We start from the raw sequence: 18,730 nt of genomic DNA on the forward strand, positions 1-18,730 counted from the left end.
TTCCTGTATCAGGATAGCGCGGCTTCGTAGAAAACGAGAAAAACGAAGAACGATTTCTTTGTCCACAAACGAAAGTAAGATTCATTGCAGGACCACTTTCACTTTGATAGATATATTTATGGGCTTAATGTCGAAATATATGCAGGCCAAGGAATAGAATCAAATATAAATGTATATGTAAGTTATACCTAGACCCGTCACTAGTGGCACTCCCTCCGAAATACACCAATACCCGGTCAACCAACCTAAGCTGGACGAAGGCCATCCAGTGTATTCTCATACACAACTACATGTTTATTACATTGAGCGAAACTCCCCTCCCCATTGGCTACTTGGTGGGAATAAAAAAAATAGTATTAAGAAATACATCAGCAGATGCTGTTGCTATGCAAGCTCCTCAATGTGGCTGCCTGTTGCCTAAAGTTTTAGGTTAGGATTACACGTTACCTACCGTCGCTTTCGACTGGATAGCAACCCTGCTTCGTATTCAGTGGGTTCTTGGTTAACGATTTACCTCAGGGTTTCTTAATTATTATCAGTCCCTCCAAGCAAATATTTGGATGGAAAAAAGTAAAGGTATCCCTTAAGGTATGGGCCGTGGAGGCCCATAGGGTTGTGAGATGTTGAGGTTCCCACATTTTCTAGACAATCGGCTCATAGACGGCGGCAAGGTTGTCAGCCCTACGCGCCGGCCGCCCTTTGCCCCAAAGAACATTCCAACAATATTCCTGGTACTCATTTCTGTTAGAGGCCGAGGCGAACCCAGGGCTATAGTGCGGCCGGAAGGATTAGGTCAATTGAAAAAATCCAATGACCTTATTTGGATGGTGTCTTAACCAAAACCCTCTTCCTTCTATATCATTTCTAATTCAACATTCGCTAAGGTTCATCTACTCTAAAAGCCAGGGTACATCATACTTTACGCGTATAAATACCGGGAGTACGTTAAAATTGCTCAGTCTGACAGCGTCCTTAAATAAACCACAACTAAATGAATCAACTACACATTCTTCGCCTGATCCAACCAGACATAGAGTATCATGAAAACAAAATACGAGATGTAAGAGGTCTGGCAAGTAAATAATAGGCTACATGAAGAGCAGAGTCTTCTACGTTGTAGGGTCGAGTGTCCCGGAAAAACAAAATACGAGATGTAAGAGGTCTGGCAAGTAAATAATAGGCTACATGAAGAGCAGAGTCTTCTTCGTTGTAGGGTCGAGTGTCCCGGAAAAAGTCCGTGGTTTCAGATGAATGTACCAGTACAGGACTCGTGTTTCTTGTGCAGCTGCTGGCAACACTCATAAATAAACTCGTGTTGAATCACATGACTATTCTACAAACAACAGTGGTTGAAATTCAGTTAGCTTAGTGGTTGCAAACATGTGTTTTGTTTCTTTGTCATGAACATAAATTTGCTGACGTTTAAGGAAAACTTTCGGAGGAACGTATCTGTGTGGGGGGAGTAATTTAAGATAAGACTTGGGCCTTCCTGTACGACCCAGAAACAAACCGCTGGATGCCAACGGAAAAAGCCAGAGCTCCTGTGATCGAAACATTCACGAATATAAAAAATTAAGAGTCAGAGGATATCATGCTGTAGAACAGGCATGTCCAACTTCAAACAGGTTGTGATCGACTTTTTAGTGTCAAAATTGCCAGTGATCTACAACCCCCTCCTATGGTCGTACCTCTCTTTAAGCAAAAATATTGTTAAGAATAACACGACATATATATAATGTTTGTTGTAAAAGCAACATACATTGAAAGTACAGACTACTTTAATACGTATTTTCCCTTCAAAATCTGAATATAATCATATTATATTACAAGTGAATTTACATGCTTTTCACGTATAATTTCATTATAGGCCTATGGGATCGACCAAAAATCGTCCCACGATCGTCGCGTTGGACATGCCTGCTATAGAGGATACCGACAGCTGTCAGACGGGAAGCGCTTGCATGTCCCTGACAAGCTTAATTTTGTTAAATCAACAGGTACACTAAACCTTGGTCTCCCACATAGCACATCATGCTCGAAACGGGTTTTTGATCCAGACCTTCAAACAACCAAATAAATAAAAACAAAGGAGGGAAGGAAGAGAAAGGCATGAATGTAGAAGGAAAGACAAAGACACAAGTAACGGGTGTCAGAAAACGATTTTTCAGCCACTATCGAAGTATCTAAGGCAGATGTTCTCATAGACCGCGATACTGTGACCCCCGTAAGCTTACACGACCACCATATGTACGGATCAGCGAAGTTCTGCACATTGTTTTACATCCACATCGGGCTGCGCGGTGACAGCAGGAGCCTATACATCGTCTTTACGCTTGTAGTAAGCTATCGATTGTTTCTGTACAATCAGAATGAAGCTGCAGCTACATTTTCCGAAAGCACCTGTATGAACTCTTTCTCACTTACCGACTTGGCAAAACTGTGCGTGGCTACAATTATATTGTAAATAATTCTTGAAAACTCTGCGACTCTCAGCAGGGGATTCTAATTTGAGAAACTATGACCTCTGCCATGTGAATGGTTTGATTATTAATGGTGGGGGAGGGTTTTAAAACAACGCAACTCCCCGATTCTTATCTCAATTTTGGCAATGAAAACTGACACACACGGGCAGTGGCATGATTCGAACCTGCTGCAGAGAGTTCTCGCTTATTTATTTAATTGTAGTTCTCTTATTATTATTATTATTATTATTATTATTATTGGAGGGGGTGGGTTTCCCCATGCACCGCGACTAATAGCCTATTGTACGTCCCCCTTTGATATTCTACCAGTCTCCATACCCTACCGGCACTGGTGCGTGCTATCAGCCCAGTTGAGCCAACGAGGTCGGCCCTCGGTACCTTGATGCTTCCCCCATCTACCAGAGGCAATGGAAACTACTTGGGCGGGAAACTTTCCTAATTTAGCTCAGAGGTCTCCTAGAGACATGAGGATCTTTTACATGCCGTAAATCTACGACACGGAACACACGGCTTGAAGTCCCTCCCGGAGGACTTGTTCCCTGAATTTTTCCGCCCTTAAATGTAGTTCTCTTAATAACGCTGTCAATAACTCATACAATATAGCCCCGAATAGTAGGAAAACTGTTGAATAATCAACTGGAAAGAATAAGAAAATAAGCGGGCCGTAGCGTAATTTAAGATTCTGTGACATGACACTTGAAAGGTGGAATGTTGGAGCCAGAAGAGAGGGCCGTGGGCTAGTCAACGGCTTGATAAACACGTTTCCGCGAAAACAAACACATGACGCAACAGTGGAGGAATTGTTGAAAAATGTTTTATATGCGGTCCATGCCGAAGTTATGTAGGGAGCTCTCAAGCTGAAAGTTAGCTGAGTTGCCGCCGTGAGCCATGGGCTAGTTGCGAGACAGTCACCAGCCGGTAAGAACGCGAGCACGGAAGCATAAGTGTATCTATTGCTAGGAACCGTTACCAGGCAACGACTTGTGAAGACATAAGACTGTGTGCTACAATACAGTGATTTGTAGAGTGCGTTGATCCGTAAAATTGCTCTAGTTACCTGTAGTTAGGCGTTATAAGTGTTCAATAAATCCAATTACCAATTCAGAACCCGTGTCTAGTCACTAGCACGTAACGATACCCGAGTTTTCCTGGAGGAGATGAGGAAAACCACGGAACTTTCAGAATATTCGGTGTCTCGGCTGAGTTTCGAAACGGACATCGTCCGCATATAAGTCAGAAAAGTTACCGCTTGAGTCAGCTTGCTGGGTATAGTCAGTTCAGCTAATCATGGAGGGCAGTAACAGAAAATTGAAATATCCGTTGATTTTTAATGTGTGTTTTCCGGAAAGCGTTGTGCATGACTAACTGAAAAGATGATGCTGTCTCTATCGGTTTCATCGCGTCACTTTACTTGATCTGCATGCACAAACAAGCGTAACCTTCACAATGTTCCGGAGAGTCCTTTTATGTGTACCAAGATTACAAACATATGAATTTTGACGTAGTGTCACCTAAATTGTGGAATATCAGGGTCCTTAAAATATAGGTCCTATAAATATTATTGCAGTCCATGATTTGTATAATGTAATCGTCATGCCCATAAATACTGTTATCAAAATCATACGACCTAACACAAAATAACATTACACCTCGAGGTTATCGGAAAGATTCAGCCATATTCTAATTGTCTTAATGCCTATAGTCGCTATGCGCTCGTAAAGAATTAACTTGACATATTTTGTTGAAATGTGCTATAGCTGCTTGGCTTTTATACGGTTACCATTGCAGCTGCATACATGACTTTAAATTATAATATTATTTCAATAGTTGATTCCGTGGCCCTTGAAATCAGTTATAGAAGTGAGTTAGATGTTAGAGCATATTTCTGTCCGACGTGGATTCATTGCAACAGGAAAATGCTTTAGAGAACACGGCAATTAGCCTTCGGCTTCCATAAAAGGCGACGAATTTCTTGGCAAATGAGCGACAGATAGCTTCACACTTAACGACTACGCTTCTTGGAGTTCTTAGCTCATGAACATTACAGCGTGGAAAGTGTATGAATAAATTTAAAAGGAACTGGAAGGAATCGGTTGTACCTTATTTTAAGGTCCAAGGATTCTCCTGGAAGACTAAGGTCGGACAGTCGTTTTTCAGCGGGAAATTTGAAACCCAAACCTCCAGAGTACTAAGCAGGGGTGCTAGGGCCGCGCCACAGCTCAAGCGGTTAGTCGCTGGCTTCCCACCGCGGCGGCCCGGGTTCGATCCCGGGGTCTGGTCTGGGATTTGTGGTGGACAAAGTGGCGCTGGGGTAGGTTTTCTCAGAGTACTTCGGTTTCCCCTGCCAATCTTCATTCCACCAATTGCTCCACAATCACCCTCACCTATCATCTGGGGCTGGTACCATAGGCCAGAAGTGGCCGCAGTACAAGGGACTTACTCCCACCCCACTAGCAATAAAAAAAAGCAGGGGTGCTAACCACGTACTCATAACATTAGGTATGATCATATTTACATGTCAAAGCTGTAAGTACTGCTTCTAACTTTATGGTTTGAATGTAGTTTTGTTTCGCAGGTATATTGCTGTACTGACAGAATATCTTTCCTCAGTTCACAGGTTTGGAGTTTCACATTTGCCATGAACTGTCCAACCTATTCTCTTTCTCCATTGATCCCTGTGGAGAACACCAAGTCCTTTGCATTCGTTGTATCCTTTTTACTATGATCACAGTCATGACTTTGTCTAAAGTTGTATGTGAAGATGTTTATGAAGGTGGAACAGGGACAGATGTGGCCTTTTTTGAGGTGCATGGTCAACTGTCTGTCTATACACATGTCAGCTAATCAATCTTGCTTTTCATTACTATTATTTTAAAGGACCATAAGCAAAATTCGTAATTGAATTTATGGTCTGTGTAACGCAAATGTTGACCGCCTCTGTGGTCTAGTGGTCAGCGTTCCTGGCTACCGATCCAGAGGTCCGGGTTCGAATCCCGGCGCTACCAGATTGTTACAGAGAAGAAGCGGGTCTGGAATGGGGTCCACTCAGCCTGGTGATGATAACTGAGGAGCTATTTCATGGAAACAGCGGCTCCAGTCTAGAAAACCGAAATTAACGGCTGTGGGGATTCATTGCACTGACCACGCGACACCCTCTATCCGCAAAAGTTGACACTAAACTTCGCCAACAAGCGGCGGTCCCTCGGTCGGTATACGAGGTCGTAGGTCACGGAGTTTTTTTTTGTAACTCAAATGTTACAATGAAATTGACACTGCAAACTTTGTATTACATAACACCAGTATTGCTTCAATCTAGGAAGATTGCAGTCACCATAATGGTACTGCAAATTAAAGAAGTTAGGAAATGTATGCATATCACAGCAAAGGACAAGGCACCCCTGGACTTGAAAAGGTGTATTTCACGACTCAAAGTCTTACCCCCACAGATATTTATGGGAATATGCTTGGTAATAACCGACGAGGTTTCCGATAGGGACACGGGTTTTTCTGTTTGCTGCTTATCAAACTCAGTCTTGGGTCTCATCCAGCCTTCTATCTCACGTATACTGGAGGATCTTTCTGTTGGGAAAAGGTGATAAAAGTGTGAAACTCACCACTTACATCCATTTATACTGGAGCCACAAAAATATGTGCCATGGACCAACTACCTCCATTTCTCCCTTGAGTCATTTTGCCATTCTGTTCATATGAAAGTCGGCAGTGTTAATCACATGACATACTTTGCTAACCACAAGTGCCTTGAGATGATTTGTATAGGTCAGAGAGCCTGGAAGGGATACATGAAATAGCAGGAAGACAGGGGAAGCCTTGAGCACTTTCATCTCCACCATTTGGGGGCTTCTTTTCACAAAGTGATGTCAAGAAAGCCTGTAGTTTTACCTGTATATGTTAACATGGCATGGTACCAAGGTAAACAGCAGCTTTATTTTTAACCTTTTATGTGATGAAGATTTACTTATGATGATGTAAAAATTAAGGGGCTTACAAAAATGTCACACAAGCTACAAAATATGTCTGCATTAAAAATAAATGTATTTATTTTCATATTACATGCTTTAACTTGTTATCTAATGTAAACTAACAGTGCTATTATATTTCAATAGTTTCAACATACAGAGGTTCAAAAAAATACTGCATACTAATCTGCTTCATGCATGAACCTTACAAAATCTAATTATACAATTTCTGATAAGAGACACAAGAAAATATATTTATCACAGAAGCAGTATATATATTGTAGTCAAAATACATGAATCTCATATTAATATATATAAAGTGTGACGTGTTGCGCTATGGAGGACACCCCCTTCCTCCTCAGCGGTGACTTGGCATCGGAGCGCTGTCGTTACTATGGTAACAGGCAGGTTACCCCCCACCAGTGGTGACGTGCTGAACGGAGCCGAAGTGAACAGAGTCCAAGCACACTGGTCGCTATGCAAAGCAAGTAAACAGTGGTTGCTAGAGACGATGGTAATAAACAGCAGTACCCATTATGTAACAGGCAAACATGGCGACTAGGCAACAAGGAAGTGAGGCTGAGGGTTTATAAGAGAACTACACTGCCTACGAAGTCAGTTGGAATGTAGCAGCCGCCAAAGTGAGTTTTGTGATCAGGAGTGACACAATGCGGATCGTGAACATGGAAAGAAGAATACCGGAACGTGTGATAATCAGTGATAGTTTGTGACAACTGAGAAGTGATTGGGAGTGTGTAATACAGTGACACTTGTATAGCTCCCATGTTCGAAGACTATTGAACAGATCATTTTGTAGGGTTTATAATTTGTCAATACCTGTTGCTTTATTCTAATTAATTGTAGCCAAGACTTGTAGGTTGTTAAATAAACCAATTAACAATCCGAATGGCTTCTTCAGTGGCAAAACATGTTACAATATATAGAAAGAGCTAGTCTCAATCACTGGTCCAGTGATTGAGACTAGCTCTTTCTAACGCGCCCAACTGAGTAGGTCTATCCTTCCCTACCCACCTGAAGATGGAGACAGATCCAGTCTCCAAAACGTCGTGATCTTTTGTCTTTTACATACCAGACGATGGATGAAGTCCAAAATAAGCCAAAAGAAGTATAATGAACAAGCTGTAAATTATGTCATACAAGACATGCACAACTGTTCTAAGAGTTGTACAAATAAAAGTCAGGCATAATAAGCTACCATAGGTTACCTTTACTCAAGCAGAATGACTTCATCATGCTCAACACCAGATCCCAGTTTGTGTATGATGCAACAACAAAGTGTCACATCATTTAACTGTACGGAATGCATCTGGCATATTTAATGTGAGCTTCCTTATCTCATCGTAGTGTTCTGCTTTTATCCTCTGAGAAAGACACTGTAACATCCAGTCAGTGGCTTTCAGCACATCAGGATAGTAGCTGCAAACAATGGACATTCTCAAATAGAAAGCTCTGTACACGATCCAGCAAACAGTGCTGAAGTCAACTGTTGATACTGAAACAAATAACACATCCAGATTTTTTAGACAGCATATAAAACAGAGCCTACAGTGAGTCAAGAAACAAAAAATAACTTATGTGTAGTTCATCAAAAGTGGGGGAAAAAAAGAAAAACGATGATAAAAATCATAATCTGTTTGAACATATTATGATTAAGTTTGACAATATAATTTCTTTCTAATGTTATATTTTAGCATCCTGTTGCACTGATTCACGTTCATGATGTGTATTTGTACCAACCGTCTTACAGTGCACACAATTTCGCTTTTCTCTTCACTACATGTTTTGGCACTAATGTGCCATCTTCAGGCATTGTATACAACTCACAGTGTCACAAGGGAAGGGCACAACACAGAACACACAGATATACACAAGAATATAGGAAGAGTACTCCCACAGGAGAGGACTGACATAACTCGCGAATTTGAAGTGCGACGTATAGAGGATAAATCTTGAAAAGTTTTAATATATAAACTTTATTATTATACATGAAATATATATATTTTAATCATTTTATAAAGGAGACATGATGGCATACAGTGCAATGGTTTGATGTAAATAATACCACACCTGAAGATGGCACATTAGTGCGGAAACATGTAGTGAAGAGAAAAGTGAAATTGTGTGCACTGTAGGAAGGTTGGTACAAATACACATCATGAACATAATTTCTTTTTAAATTAACAGCACACACTCGTAGGGCTTTTTAAAATTCCAGTTCCAATGCAAATTCACTACATTAAGTCAATCTACTCTACAGACCAGGGTACATCATACCTTGTGTGGAAAACTTTATGGAAGAAAAATCCTACATAAATGTGTGTATGAATTTCCCACCAGTAAATGAATGCCAGAAGCAAGCAGCTACTTCTGTTTCTTCTAGTAAATTGCATCTAATGTTAAGTTATTTGGCACTGTTAATCTTCAGTTAACAACTGTAACATTACAAGATATTGTCGCGTATCGGGCGTATATCGCGACAAATAACTTCACGCCGTATTTTATATAGCGAATTTTATTTCACATTCACACTTACAATCACCCAAATTACAGATTTACGATTACTGCTATCTGCAGTATCACAATTAGTACACTCCAAACGCCACAATACAACTGACTTGTTGCTGGCTAACTCGGCGGTAGCTCCAGGACTCACTCGGCGGTAGCTCCAGGACTAACTGACTGACTCAGTACAACTCGCTGTGAATAGCCTTCGCTGCTCCCTATGTAGCCTTGATCGGACAATACGGCCACATAATAGGCACCCTTGTTGCCTGGCTCTGTGTTGCTAGTAACGCTAGCGGAAGTAACCGCTGTTACTACTTGGTGATGTCACCGCTGTTGACTTGCGTTGCCTAGCGACCAGGATCCTAGGACTCGGCTAACATCGGCTCGCTTCGGCTTCGCTCGGCGCATCACGGCTGGCGGGGGGTGGGGGAGGGCTCATAGCTCAGCATGTCACAATATTTTTCCTTTATTATTTGGGACTTCTGTGTCATGAGTTTTAAATTTCATCATAAATAAGCCCCACCAGAAAAATATATCACAGGTAACCACTGCCCTCGAGTCAATTTAGAGGGGTTAAAATAGTGGCAACATAGTAGCAATAAGGAAGGTATCTCTTTGTAATAATGTGATAAATATTCTTGTTCTCTGAAGCCTGCAAATTGGTTTAAGAAGATATTTAAAACATAGAAAATGGAAGGGCTTATTTATTTATGTTTTATTTAATGACACTAACAATAGCTCAGACTGCACAGCAATGAATAGTAGGCTGATGAGTAAATAGTGGATTTCAAAAGATGTTGAAGGAAGTTGTTACTGCTAAATTTGAACTACTATCTCAGCATTTACCTGGAGGGGCTGCACAAGACTGAAGTCACAACAAGATGGTATTTCAGAGCAAAGTCTGCACCTTCACTTAAGGTTAAGACAGGTTTTTCTGTTTGTAAACTTTCTTGGAAAGTTACCTCTGCAGTAATTATTGGTAATCCTCAATACATGGTCCCCAATTTTTCCAGCAGATTCATATACTATCTGGATCAGAAACCGCTGGTTCAGATTCTTTCTGTTGAAGGTATTTTTAACAATACTGTGGAATCTGAAGGCCTGCAGAAGAGCTGCATGAAATATGTTTGAGAGAACTATTTCTCTTGAGTTGTACAGCTCATCAAGAGTAAGTGCATTCAGTTTCAATGATGACACTAACCTCATCCGCTTCTGAAGGAATCTGTAAGGGACACAAAAGTCTATTAGTAAAAGATGTGTATTCATCATCACCTCTGCTGCCAAACAGTGTAGATGCTACAATGAGCTAAAGATGTATCTCTGTGAACACATCTGTGAAATAAGAAAGAAAAGATACAACAAAAAGGATCACTAAAACAGACTGATTTTTTAAACAAAGTAGGATTGTAATGAGGAAGAGGAGAATTAGCAACTGGAATAATGCGATCAGCAAAATGAAACAAAACAAAAATACTTGTTATTAACAGCATAACTGTAGTGATAAGTCCATGATAAATAATGGTGTTATGAATGACAACACCTCTCATTTTTGTGCAACAGTGATTGAACCTGAGGAAAAAAATTTACCTAGTCATAACCAAGGACACTGGAGTCCCTTAAAAACCTATTTCTTTTTTACTATGCTTAGTAAAATTGGTGGGGCATGTGGTAGCGTAGTTGGTTGGGGCACTATGCTACAAGCTGGAAGGTTGCGGGTTCAAGTCCCGATGAGGTCATTGGATTTTTTTCAATTGACCTAATCCTTGCAGCCACACTATGGCCCTGGGGTTGACTCAGCGTCTTACAGAAATGAGTACCAGGAATTAATTAAATCATTTTCCTGGGGAGTAAATCACGGCCAGCACATAAGGCTGACAACTTTACCGCCATCTTTGAGCCGATGGTCTAGATAATGTGGGACCCTCAACGTCTCACAACCCTATGGGCCTTCACAGTCTGTTACAGGGATAACTTTACTTTTACTTAGTAAAACTGGTTACTAATAAGTATGCATAAATCCAAAAAATGGTGAACTGCAATAAAACACCTTGACCGTGTACTCAGTTATAACTGGTATCTAACATGAAAAGTGACACACATCTTGAAATAAATTGTGAATGTAAATTTACTACTTAAATTATGGTCACTGAAGCAGTAAGTGTATTAAAAATATGTACATAACCCCATACAAATACGATAAAAAAAGAATCATCAGAATCAGTGGCGCCAACAAGTCTACGTATCAGTGAAATGTTGCTGTAGAACAGCTTGAGCATTGGCATTAAAAACATTATTGCTCATTATAGGAAATAGGTAAAAGCAATTACAGCATGTTTAAAAATTTTTTTAATGTACTGTATACAAAATCTTATACCTCATGTGACATGCTAACAGTTGTCTTGATGCAATGGAGTGTGTGATATCTTAATATGTCTCACTATCACTAGAATCATATTATCAACACAAAGTTTTATATTTAATATGACAAACAAATGAGTCTACTTAGATCTTCAACATAGCACTTCTGATTAACTGAAGCAGTTCAAAAGAAGCACTTAATATTTATATTTTATTGCCAGTTCTTAACATAAAATGCAACCAACATCTTTAAGTAAGAATATTCTCCCCTTGTATGATACTAGTATTATTTCAAAAATGCATTTAAGAGCTGACTGTTCTTTGCAAATCTCTCTGAAAAGTACTTCCATACAAGTAAACTGAGTGTCCTGAAATCTGACTTCATACATCAGATCTTGAAATGTAAACACTACAAGAAAATTTGTTTGAATGAAGGATGCAGTTAAATGGGTAAATGAATAGCAAATTAATTGCTCTAGGAGCATCAGAATTGAAGATGTTGAGATACACTGGGAGATCAAGGACTAAATGAAGAACCTAAGTGACAGAAGACAGGAGAAGGCTTTGTCAGCAAATGACCTGCCCTAGTGGAAACTTCAGTGGATCATGGTAACATAAAGTCTGAAATTTCCATAATAAGATGCAATGAAAATGAAAATCATTGTCTTGTGAGATATCATGACAGTCTTAAGTTTGTAGAATAAGTACTGAAGTTTCAAAGGAAAATGCTGTCTTTTGTCTTCAAGGAAGATGTATTGAAGTCGTTTGAAAACATCAATCACAGAGAAACGTTTTGACACATCTGTCTGACAAGACTTTGATACACTGTTTCCGTATACTCACTTTCCAGGTTGTTTCACTTCTGTCAAACGCATTGAGTGAGCAATATCTTGATTCTTGTAGCGGGCATAATCCTGTGTGATATGCAACAGTTCTGTATCCATGACATATCCACAATATGTCACTTCTGTACAGAATGGCTGACATTCACGAGGCACGTTGGTAAGTGTCTTTGTGTTCACATAACAGCCATATTCAGGGAAACCTTTTTCCATCTTTTCCAGGAAACTGTGGACAATAAAGGGGCTTGCAATTAGACATTTAAGGACATTATGGTTGCATGTGTTGCTTCCATCTTCAAGATAGAAGAGACCATTTGGCATCACATTCTGTCTTGAAGACAGAGGCTACACATTCCTCCAAAATGTCAGTGAACATTAATCACACTACATGGAATCATACCCCAGAAATGAGCAATGTGTAAAATCTGCCTAAAAAAATACAAAAATCACAGATCCAAAGAGAATATAAACACACAGTATTTTTTTCCAGATTCAGCTTAGTAAAGTGTATGTGTAAGTGTAAAATTCAACTTATGGCGATAAAGGTAAAAGCTAAGATAAGATGGTCAAGCTTCAATACCCAGTAAAATGGTAGAATTATACTTTGTACTGCTGTGTTCAGAAGAGTTCCAGGGACCACCCTGTTTCCTTTTCTATGGGTATCCAAAGCTCTTTACATAATAGTAAAGGTGGCAGGTGTGTGAAGCCGATCATTCATCTACACCCAGTACAAAGATAAAGAATGTGCTTTCCCTCTAGAAACTTTATACACATTCATAACACAATGTTCAGGTACAGGAAAATTCTACTTTTGCACACACAAAACTGTGCAATGTTCCATACATACTAACACAACTCTGGGAAGAAATACATAATTCTTTATGCAAATATTAGATTTTATCAAATGGTCACAGTAGCCAGTCAATGTGGCTGAATGGTCTAAGGCATGTACTGTCTTTGCTTGCTTGAAAGCCATGACTGTGGGTTTGAATGCACACAAGGCATGGATGTTTGGTGTGTGTATGCGTTTATTTTGTGTTTGTGTTGTCCTGTGTTTAGGTAGAGGCCTTGTGACAAGCTGATCACCCATCCAAGGAGTCCTACTGTCTGTAAAATGGTCATGAAACTGAGAAATCAGCCCTATGCTCCAAAGTGGGAACAAGAGTAGAGACAAAAAATTAATGAGCTAAGTTCTTAATATAATATAGTAAAAATGTGAAGGTCTTTCAAAATTTAATCAATTCATCCACAGAAAAAACTCTCGTTTACAGTGAGCTGGAATTATGTAGCTTATAAACAGTTCCTATAAACATGTCCCTTGAAACAATGTCATCTGAGAATGAACATGATGCAGACATTGCTATCCACAATAACCTTTGAGATCTGAAATACAAATTAGCCAATGTTTATGAGTAGAAAGAACTCACTAATACTCGTTTTATCATAACAGCCTTCCCTGTAAATAAGTGGCTGTATATTTCAGTGCATGTTTCAAGTCATCATGAAATATATGTAACCTCACTTTTTGAGTTATCAGGAGATGGGAACAGAAACATGTTGACTGTAATCTGAAGTATTAAAGACAACAACTAAAAATTTTCTCACCAAAGCCTGAAACAGATAGCAGCATGCAGTACATCTAAATCAAGGTTGAAGACAGAAGAGATGAAAACTATTTTGTACTTGTCCATCATCACAATTTATTAGAACCACTACTTTGTGGAAACTGGCTCTATTTCCGTCTTCAGGTGAGTAGTATATGAAAGAAAGCTGGCTCTTTTGAGCTCCTCTCAAACTTTGGGCTGCAAGAGTAGAGGTAGTGAAGGGCCCAAAAGAGCAGGCTTTCTTTCATATCCTGTCCACTTGAAGACAGAAGCAGAACCAATTTCTGAAATACGGAGATCTTAATAAACCCAGAAAGTAGACAGAGTCCAAAACAGGTTTTAAAAAACGTGTCCTTATTGTTAAAGAACCTTCAGATTTAATTTGGAAGATAGCATATTCAGCATATTTTGGTAACAGCTTCACTTTGCTGTTGCTATGTCACACAATCTGCAGTGTCACTTCAAAGTTTCCCAGAGAATGTCTCAGCCAAGTTCATGTCATGACAGCTGACATGGGAGTAGAAAGAAAACTACTTATCTGTGACTTATGACAAGCTCTGATTACAGACTATGAGGAAAACTCTTAGAAAATCATAGGAAGTGATGAAAAATGGGGCTACTGTTATGAACCAAAAACTAAGTTGTATTCATGATGGAAATTCCTTTTCTCCTTGCAGTCATAAAAAACATTCCAAGTACACAGAAAATCAATGTGATGCTGATTGTTTTCCTCAATTACAAGTCTGTTTTACAATTTCAGACTATTAATCAATATTCATAGTTATAAGTGTTGATATGTGTCTAACATCGAGTGAACTGCAAACAACTGCAAAAGTGGGGATCTGGTGAGTAGCAAATTAACTAACCATGATGACACACCTACCTACTTAGCCCAGTCTGTGCAGCTAGTTTAGCTAAACACAGCATTATATCTCTGTGCACCAGATATGACTCCATGTGATAATTTTTGTTCCCTAGACTTAAAAAGGCAAAAGCAAAACATCCGATGATGAGGAAACATGTTACCATATGCCAGTAGAGTAGCTGCTACAATCCCAGAAACTGAAAGCGAGAGGCGCTGAACAGTGGAACAAGTACAAGTATGAGGGTTGGAACTTTAATAGTGGCTACACTGCTGCAGAGACGCCATGCAACGGAACCAAATAATGTCACTTATACCACACGTTACATACATACCTTACCTCAGAAAATGGACTCTCCCTTCCCACATCATGTGCATGAGCAGTGACGAGAAGAACAGAGCCTCGTGTTAGCTGGCGGTCTAATGTAGTGTTGTCATGATGTTTTCAAAACAGGAACAAAGGAGCTGGATAAAGATTGAATGTGCCAGAGGCCGTACAGCACGACAGTGTCATCAAGATCTTCAAGAGGCTTACGGGGAATCTGCATTGCCTTACAGAACAGTGGTAAGGTGGGTAAAAGCCTTCAATGAGGGACGTCAAAATGAGGCAGACATGCGTCGGCCAGGTCATCCTAGTGTCAGAAGTGTATGCTCTTTCCATGTTACTGGAGAGTGACTGACGCCATATGATTCGTGAGATGGCCTGAGAGACAGGATTAGACAGGATTAGTGCATACGACTGTGCTTCATATTCTGAAGGAATGCCTGGGCATGAGAAAAACTGCATCACGATGGGTTCCGCATGATTTGATGGAAATGAAGAAATGGCTATGATACGACACTGCTCGTAACCACTTGGAGCACTATGAGCGTGAAGGAGAGCCTTTCTTACACCATATCATTACGCTTGATGAGACATGGGCAAAATCGTACAAGCCACAAATGAAACGCCAATCGAACAAATGGCATCATTATGGGTCACCACGAAAATCAAAAGTTTGTCAGAACCCCTGCAATGTGAAAGTTATGGTGATTCTCATGTACGACTGTGATGGTGTTATCCTAACGCACACTGTTCCCCGACGGCAGACCGTCAATTTGCAGTATTACTGTTCATTTTTGGAACAAAACCTGCGACTAGCTTTGAGAAAGAAGCGGTGACACTTTTTGCAGAACCCACCCATCATTTTGCAGGATAATGCTCGGCCGCATGCAGCGCAAGCTGTGGCTGATTTGTTCGATCGATGGGGCTGGGAGGTGCTGTACCATCCACCATACTCCCCAGACTTAAGCTCTTGTGACTTTGACTTGATTCCTAAGATGAAGGAACCACTTTGTGGCATCTGCTTCAGAACTGTTCCAGAGATTCTTCAGGCAGTAGGCTGCTCCATTTGAACTATCAACAAAACAGGCGCTGCTAAAGGTATCCTACAACTTCCACATCACTAGCAACGGGTTGTACACAATGCCGGTGACTACACTGAAGGACAGTAAAACTTCGAAACATGTATCTATTTTGTATCAGTTGTAAATAAATAGTTGCCACTATTAAAGTTCCAACCCTCAAAGATTCTAAAGGGTTCTGATCACGGTGTATAACACTCAGGATTACTGGGTTTTTGGATGTTGTCCATTGTCTGATATTTTAAAGAAGACAACGTTTCAGAAACTGGTTCTGTTTCCATCCTCAGGTAGGGGGGGTGGGAGACACCTACTATACTGGGTTCGATAGAAAGTCAATGGACCAGCAAGACAAAGTCCAAAAACCAAATAATCCTGAGCAGGAAAAGTACACACATGGTGATGAATACTGCTTGAATGGGATTAACCATCCATCCCTGTAGGTACAAGGCCTCATTTTTCACAGATTCAGCCTCAATACTTTTTTGTTTGACCTCATACAACCATTTCATATGGTCCTTTTGAGATAATACTCGTATTCAAGCACATCACATAGAAATTCATTTTAATGTCTCTAGATAGCAAAAGGGTCTTAATACAGTGGAAATTCAATTTAATGTTCCCCCCCCCCCATTTAACATCCAAGTTCAAGGATCCAAAATCGATAACCTCAGCATTAAATTTCCTCCATTTATGATTTTCCTCATTTTAGTAGATACACCCAGTGATCCCAAAAGAAACCTTAACTGGTGTTTAACTGTACTTGAAGGCAACATGTACAAATGGTGGGGGAGGCCTGGCACTTGGCCTGTGGAAAAAATCAGAACATTTGGGCTATGATAACAAAATGCAAAAGGTTAAAAACAATTTAATATGTGACATACCAGACGGCTCTGTCTAGGTTTGTAGTAACATACAGATAATCATCTACAGCTCGAATAAGCAAATCATTGTCATTCTGGAACTCCCTAAGCTGAGTTCTGTCCACATCAGAGTAGTACAGATCACAGAGAACTGATGATAGGCGGGCTCCTTGTGGCTGTCCGCATGTCATGAGAAACTGCCGATTTCCTCGGTGAACTATATAACTCTGCAGCATCTCACACAAGAATGACAACAGATCTCTGCCTACTATTTGGCACTGAAATTAAACAGGAACATGTTATGACAGTACAATGATAACATATGAAAATTCCATTCACAAAGAAAATAAGAGCAGGTTATGTACTGCGATTACCTGCTGCCATTCAGTTCAGAGTATTCTCTCTAAAAACAGAAATACTGAAGTATGATAAACTAAAATTTACTTAATGTTAATAATAATACAGTCAGCCTAAAGGACAGCAGGAGGAGGATGAGAAAAATACACCATGAGAAATTTTGTAATCATACCCTTCGGCAAATACAACTATGGTGTACAAATCAAGAGGGATGCGATAAGCAGGTGATTACAAAATTTCAGTCAGAAATGTTGAAAGGAGGAGACCGTTTAGGAGACATAGGCATAGATGGGAGATAATATTAAAATGGATCTTAAAGAACTAGTGCATGAGGGTATGGTACGGATTAAAGTACCTCAGTATGGGATTCAATGCCAGCATCCTTTAAACATAGTAATGAATCTTCAGGTTCCATTTGCCCACATGAGTGATTATCAGCTTATCTACAGAATCATATCCCAATGTAAGTAAAGTAAAGCTGTCCCTGTAACAGGCTGTGAAGGCCTATAGGCTTATGAGATGTTGAGGGTCCTACATTATCTAGACAATTGGGTCAAAGATGGCGGTAAGGTTGTCAGCCTTACGTGCCTGCTGCATTTTACTTCCAAGGAAAATTATTTAATTAATTCCTGGTACTCATTTCTGTTAGAGGCTGAGTCGACCCCAGAGCCATAGTGAGGCTGGAAGGATTAGGTCAACTGAAAAAAATCCAACGACCTCATCAGGACTTGAACCCGCGACCTTCCGGCTTGTAGCATAGTGCCTCAACCAACAACATTACTGTGTGCCCTGATCCCAATGTTAAAGCTGTTAATAATGTTATATATTACAGAGCCAGGTTCATTTTGGTGAAATTCGCATGTGCAGTATGCAGTGCACAATGCAAGCAGTAAACAACATGGCAATCAGTGTAGGGAAGCAAGTGTTCCTGGTGGGACAGTACCTCACAACAGAATCACTTAAAACATCCTAGAGCGATTCAGCCACCAATCTGAATGTCCAGCACCAACAAATCTGTGATATGGAGTGTGTTGAGCAGTTTAGACAGGATGTGTGAACATAGTGAAATGTACATATGTAATCTTTACCGTCAATGCAACAATACTTTACTATTTATTTATTTATATAGAATGCACTACATGCCTCAACCTCAAAGGGTCATCTTCAGGTGCTGCAAATAATAAAGTATTGTTGCGTTGACAGTAAAAATTATGTATGTTCATTGTATATATGCAACAGGATGCAATCCTTAAAAATAAAAATATTGAAATGTGTTCACCAGAGACCTGTACAGTATAAGTTAGTAACAAATTACGACATAAGGATGACAAATCCTGAACAGTTTTAATATTTTTAATATTTAAAATTTATCAATATATATGACAAATATATATTTTAGTATAAAGACAACAGGGCATGCAATGAAGTAGTTTGACGTACATCGAAAAGCACCTGAA

At 39.9% G+C, this 18,730-nt stretch overlaps 1 protein-coding gene across 1 annotated transcript in view; it reads right to left on the bottom strand.

Moving 5' to 3' along the window:
- Positions 1-6,523: 6,523 nt before the first annotated feature.
- LOC111862026 (telomerase reverse transcriptase) overlaps positions 6,524-18,730 on the bottom strand; it is a 28,871-nt gene continuing 16,664 nt past the window's right edge. Inside the window, exons 6-10 of the mRNA XM_023847075.2 lie at positions 16,938-17,194; positions 12,188-12,412; positions 9,949-10,208; positions 7,687-7,973; positions 6,524-6,935 (exon numbers count right to left, since the gene is read on the bottom strand). Of these exons, the coding sequence (XP_023702843.1) occupies positions 7,765-7,973; positions 9,949-10,208; positions 12,188-12,412; positions 16,938-17,194 (951 nt within the window). The 3' untranslated portion in view covers positions 6,524-6,935; positions 7,687-7,764. The remainder of the gene's footprint in view (positions 6,936-7,686; positions 7,974-9,948; positions 10,209-12,187; positions 12,413-16,937; positions 17,195-18,730) is intronic.

The sequence above is a fragment of the Cryptotermes secundus genome, unplaced genomic scaffold (genome assembly GCF_002891405.2).
Source record: "Cryptotermes secundus unplaced genomic scaffold, Csec_1.0 scaffold181, whole genome shotgun sequence".
Lineage (NCBI taxonomy): Eukaryota > Metazoa > Arthropoda > Insecta > Blattodea > Kalotermitidae > Cryptotermes > Cryptotermes secundus.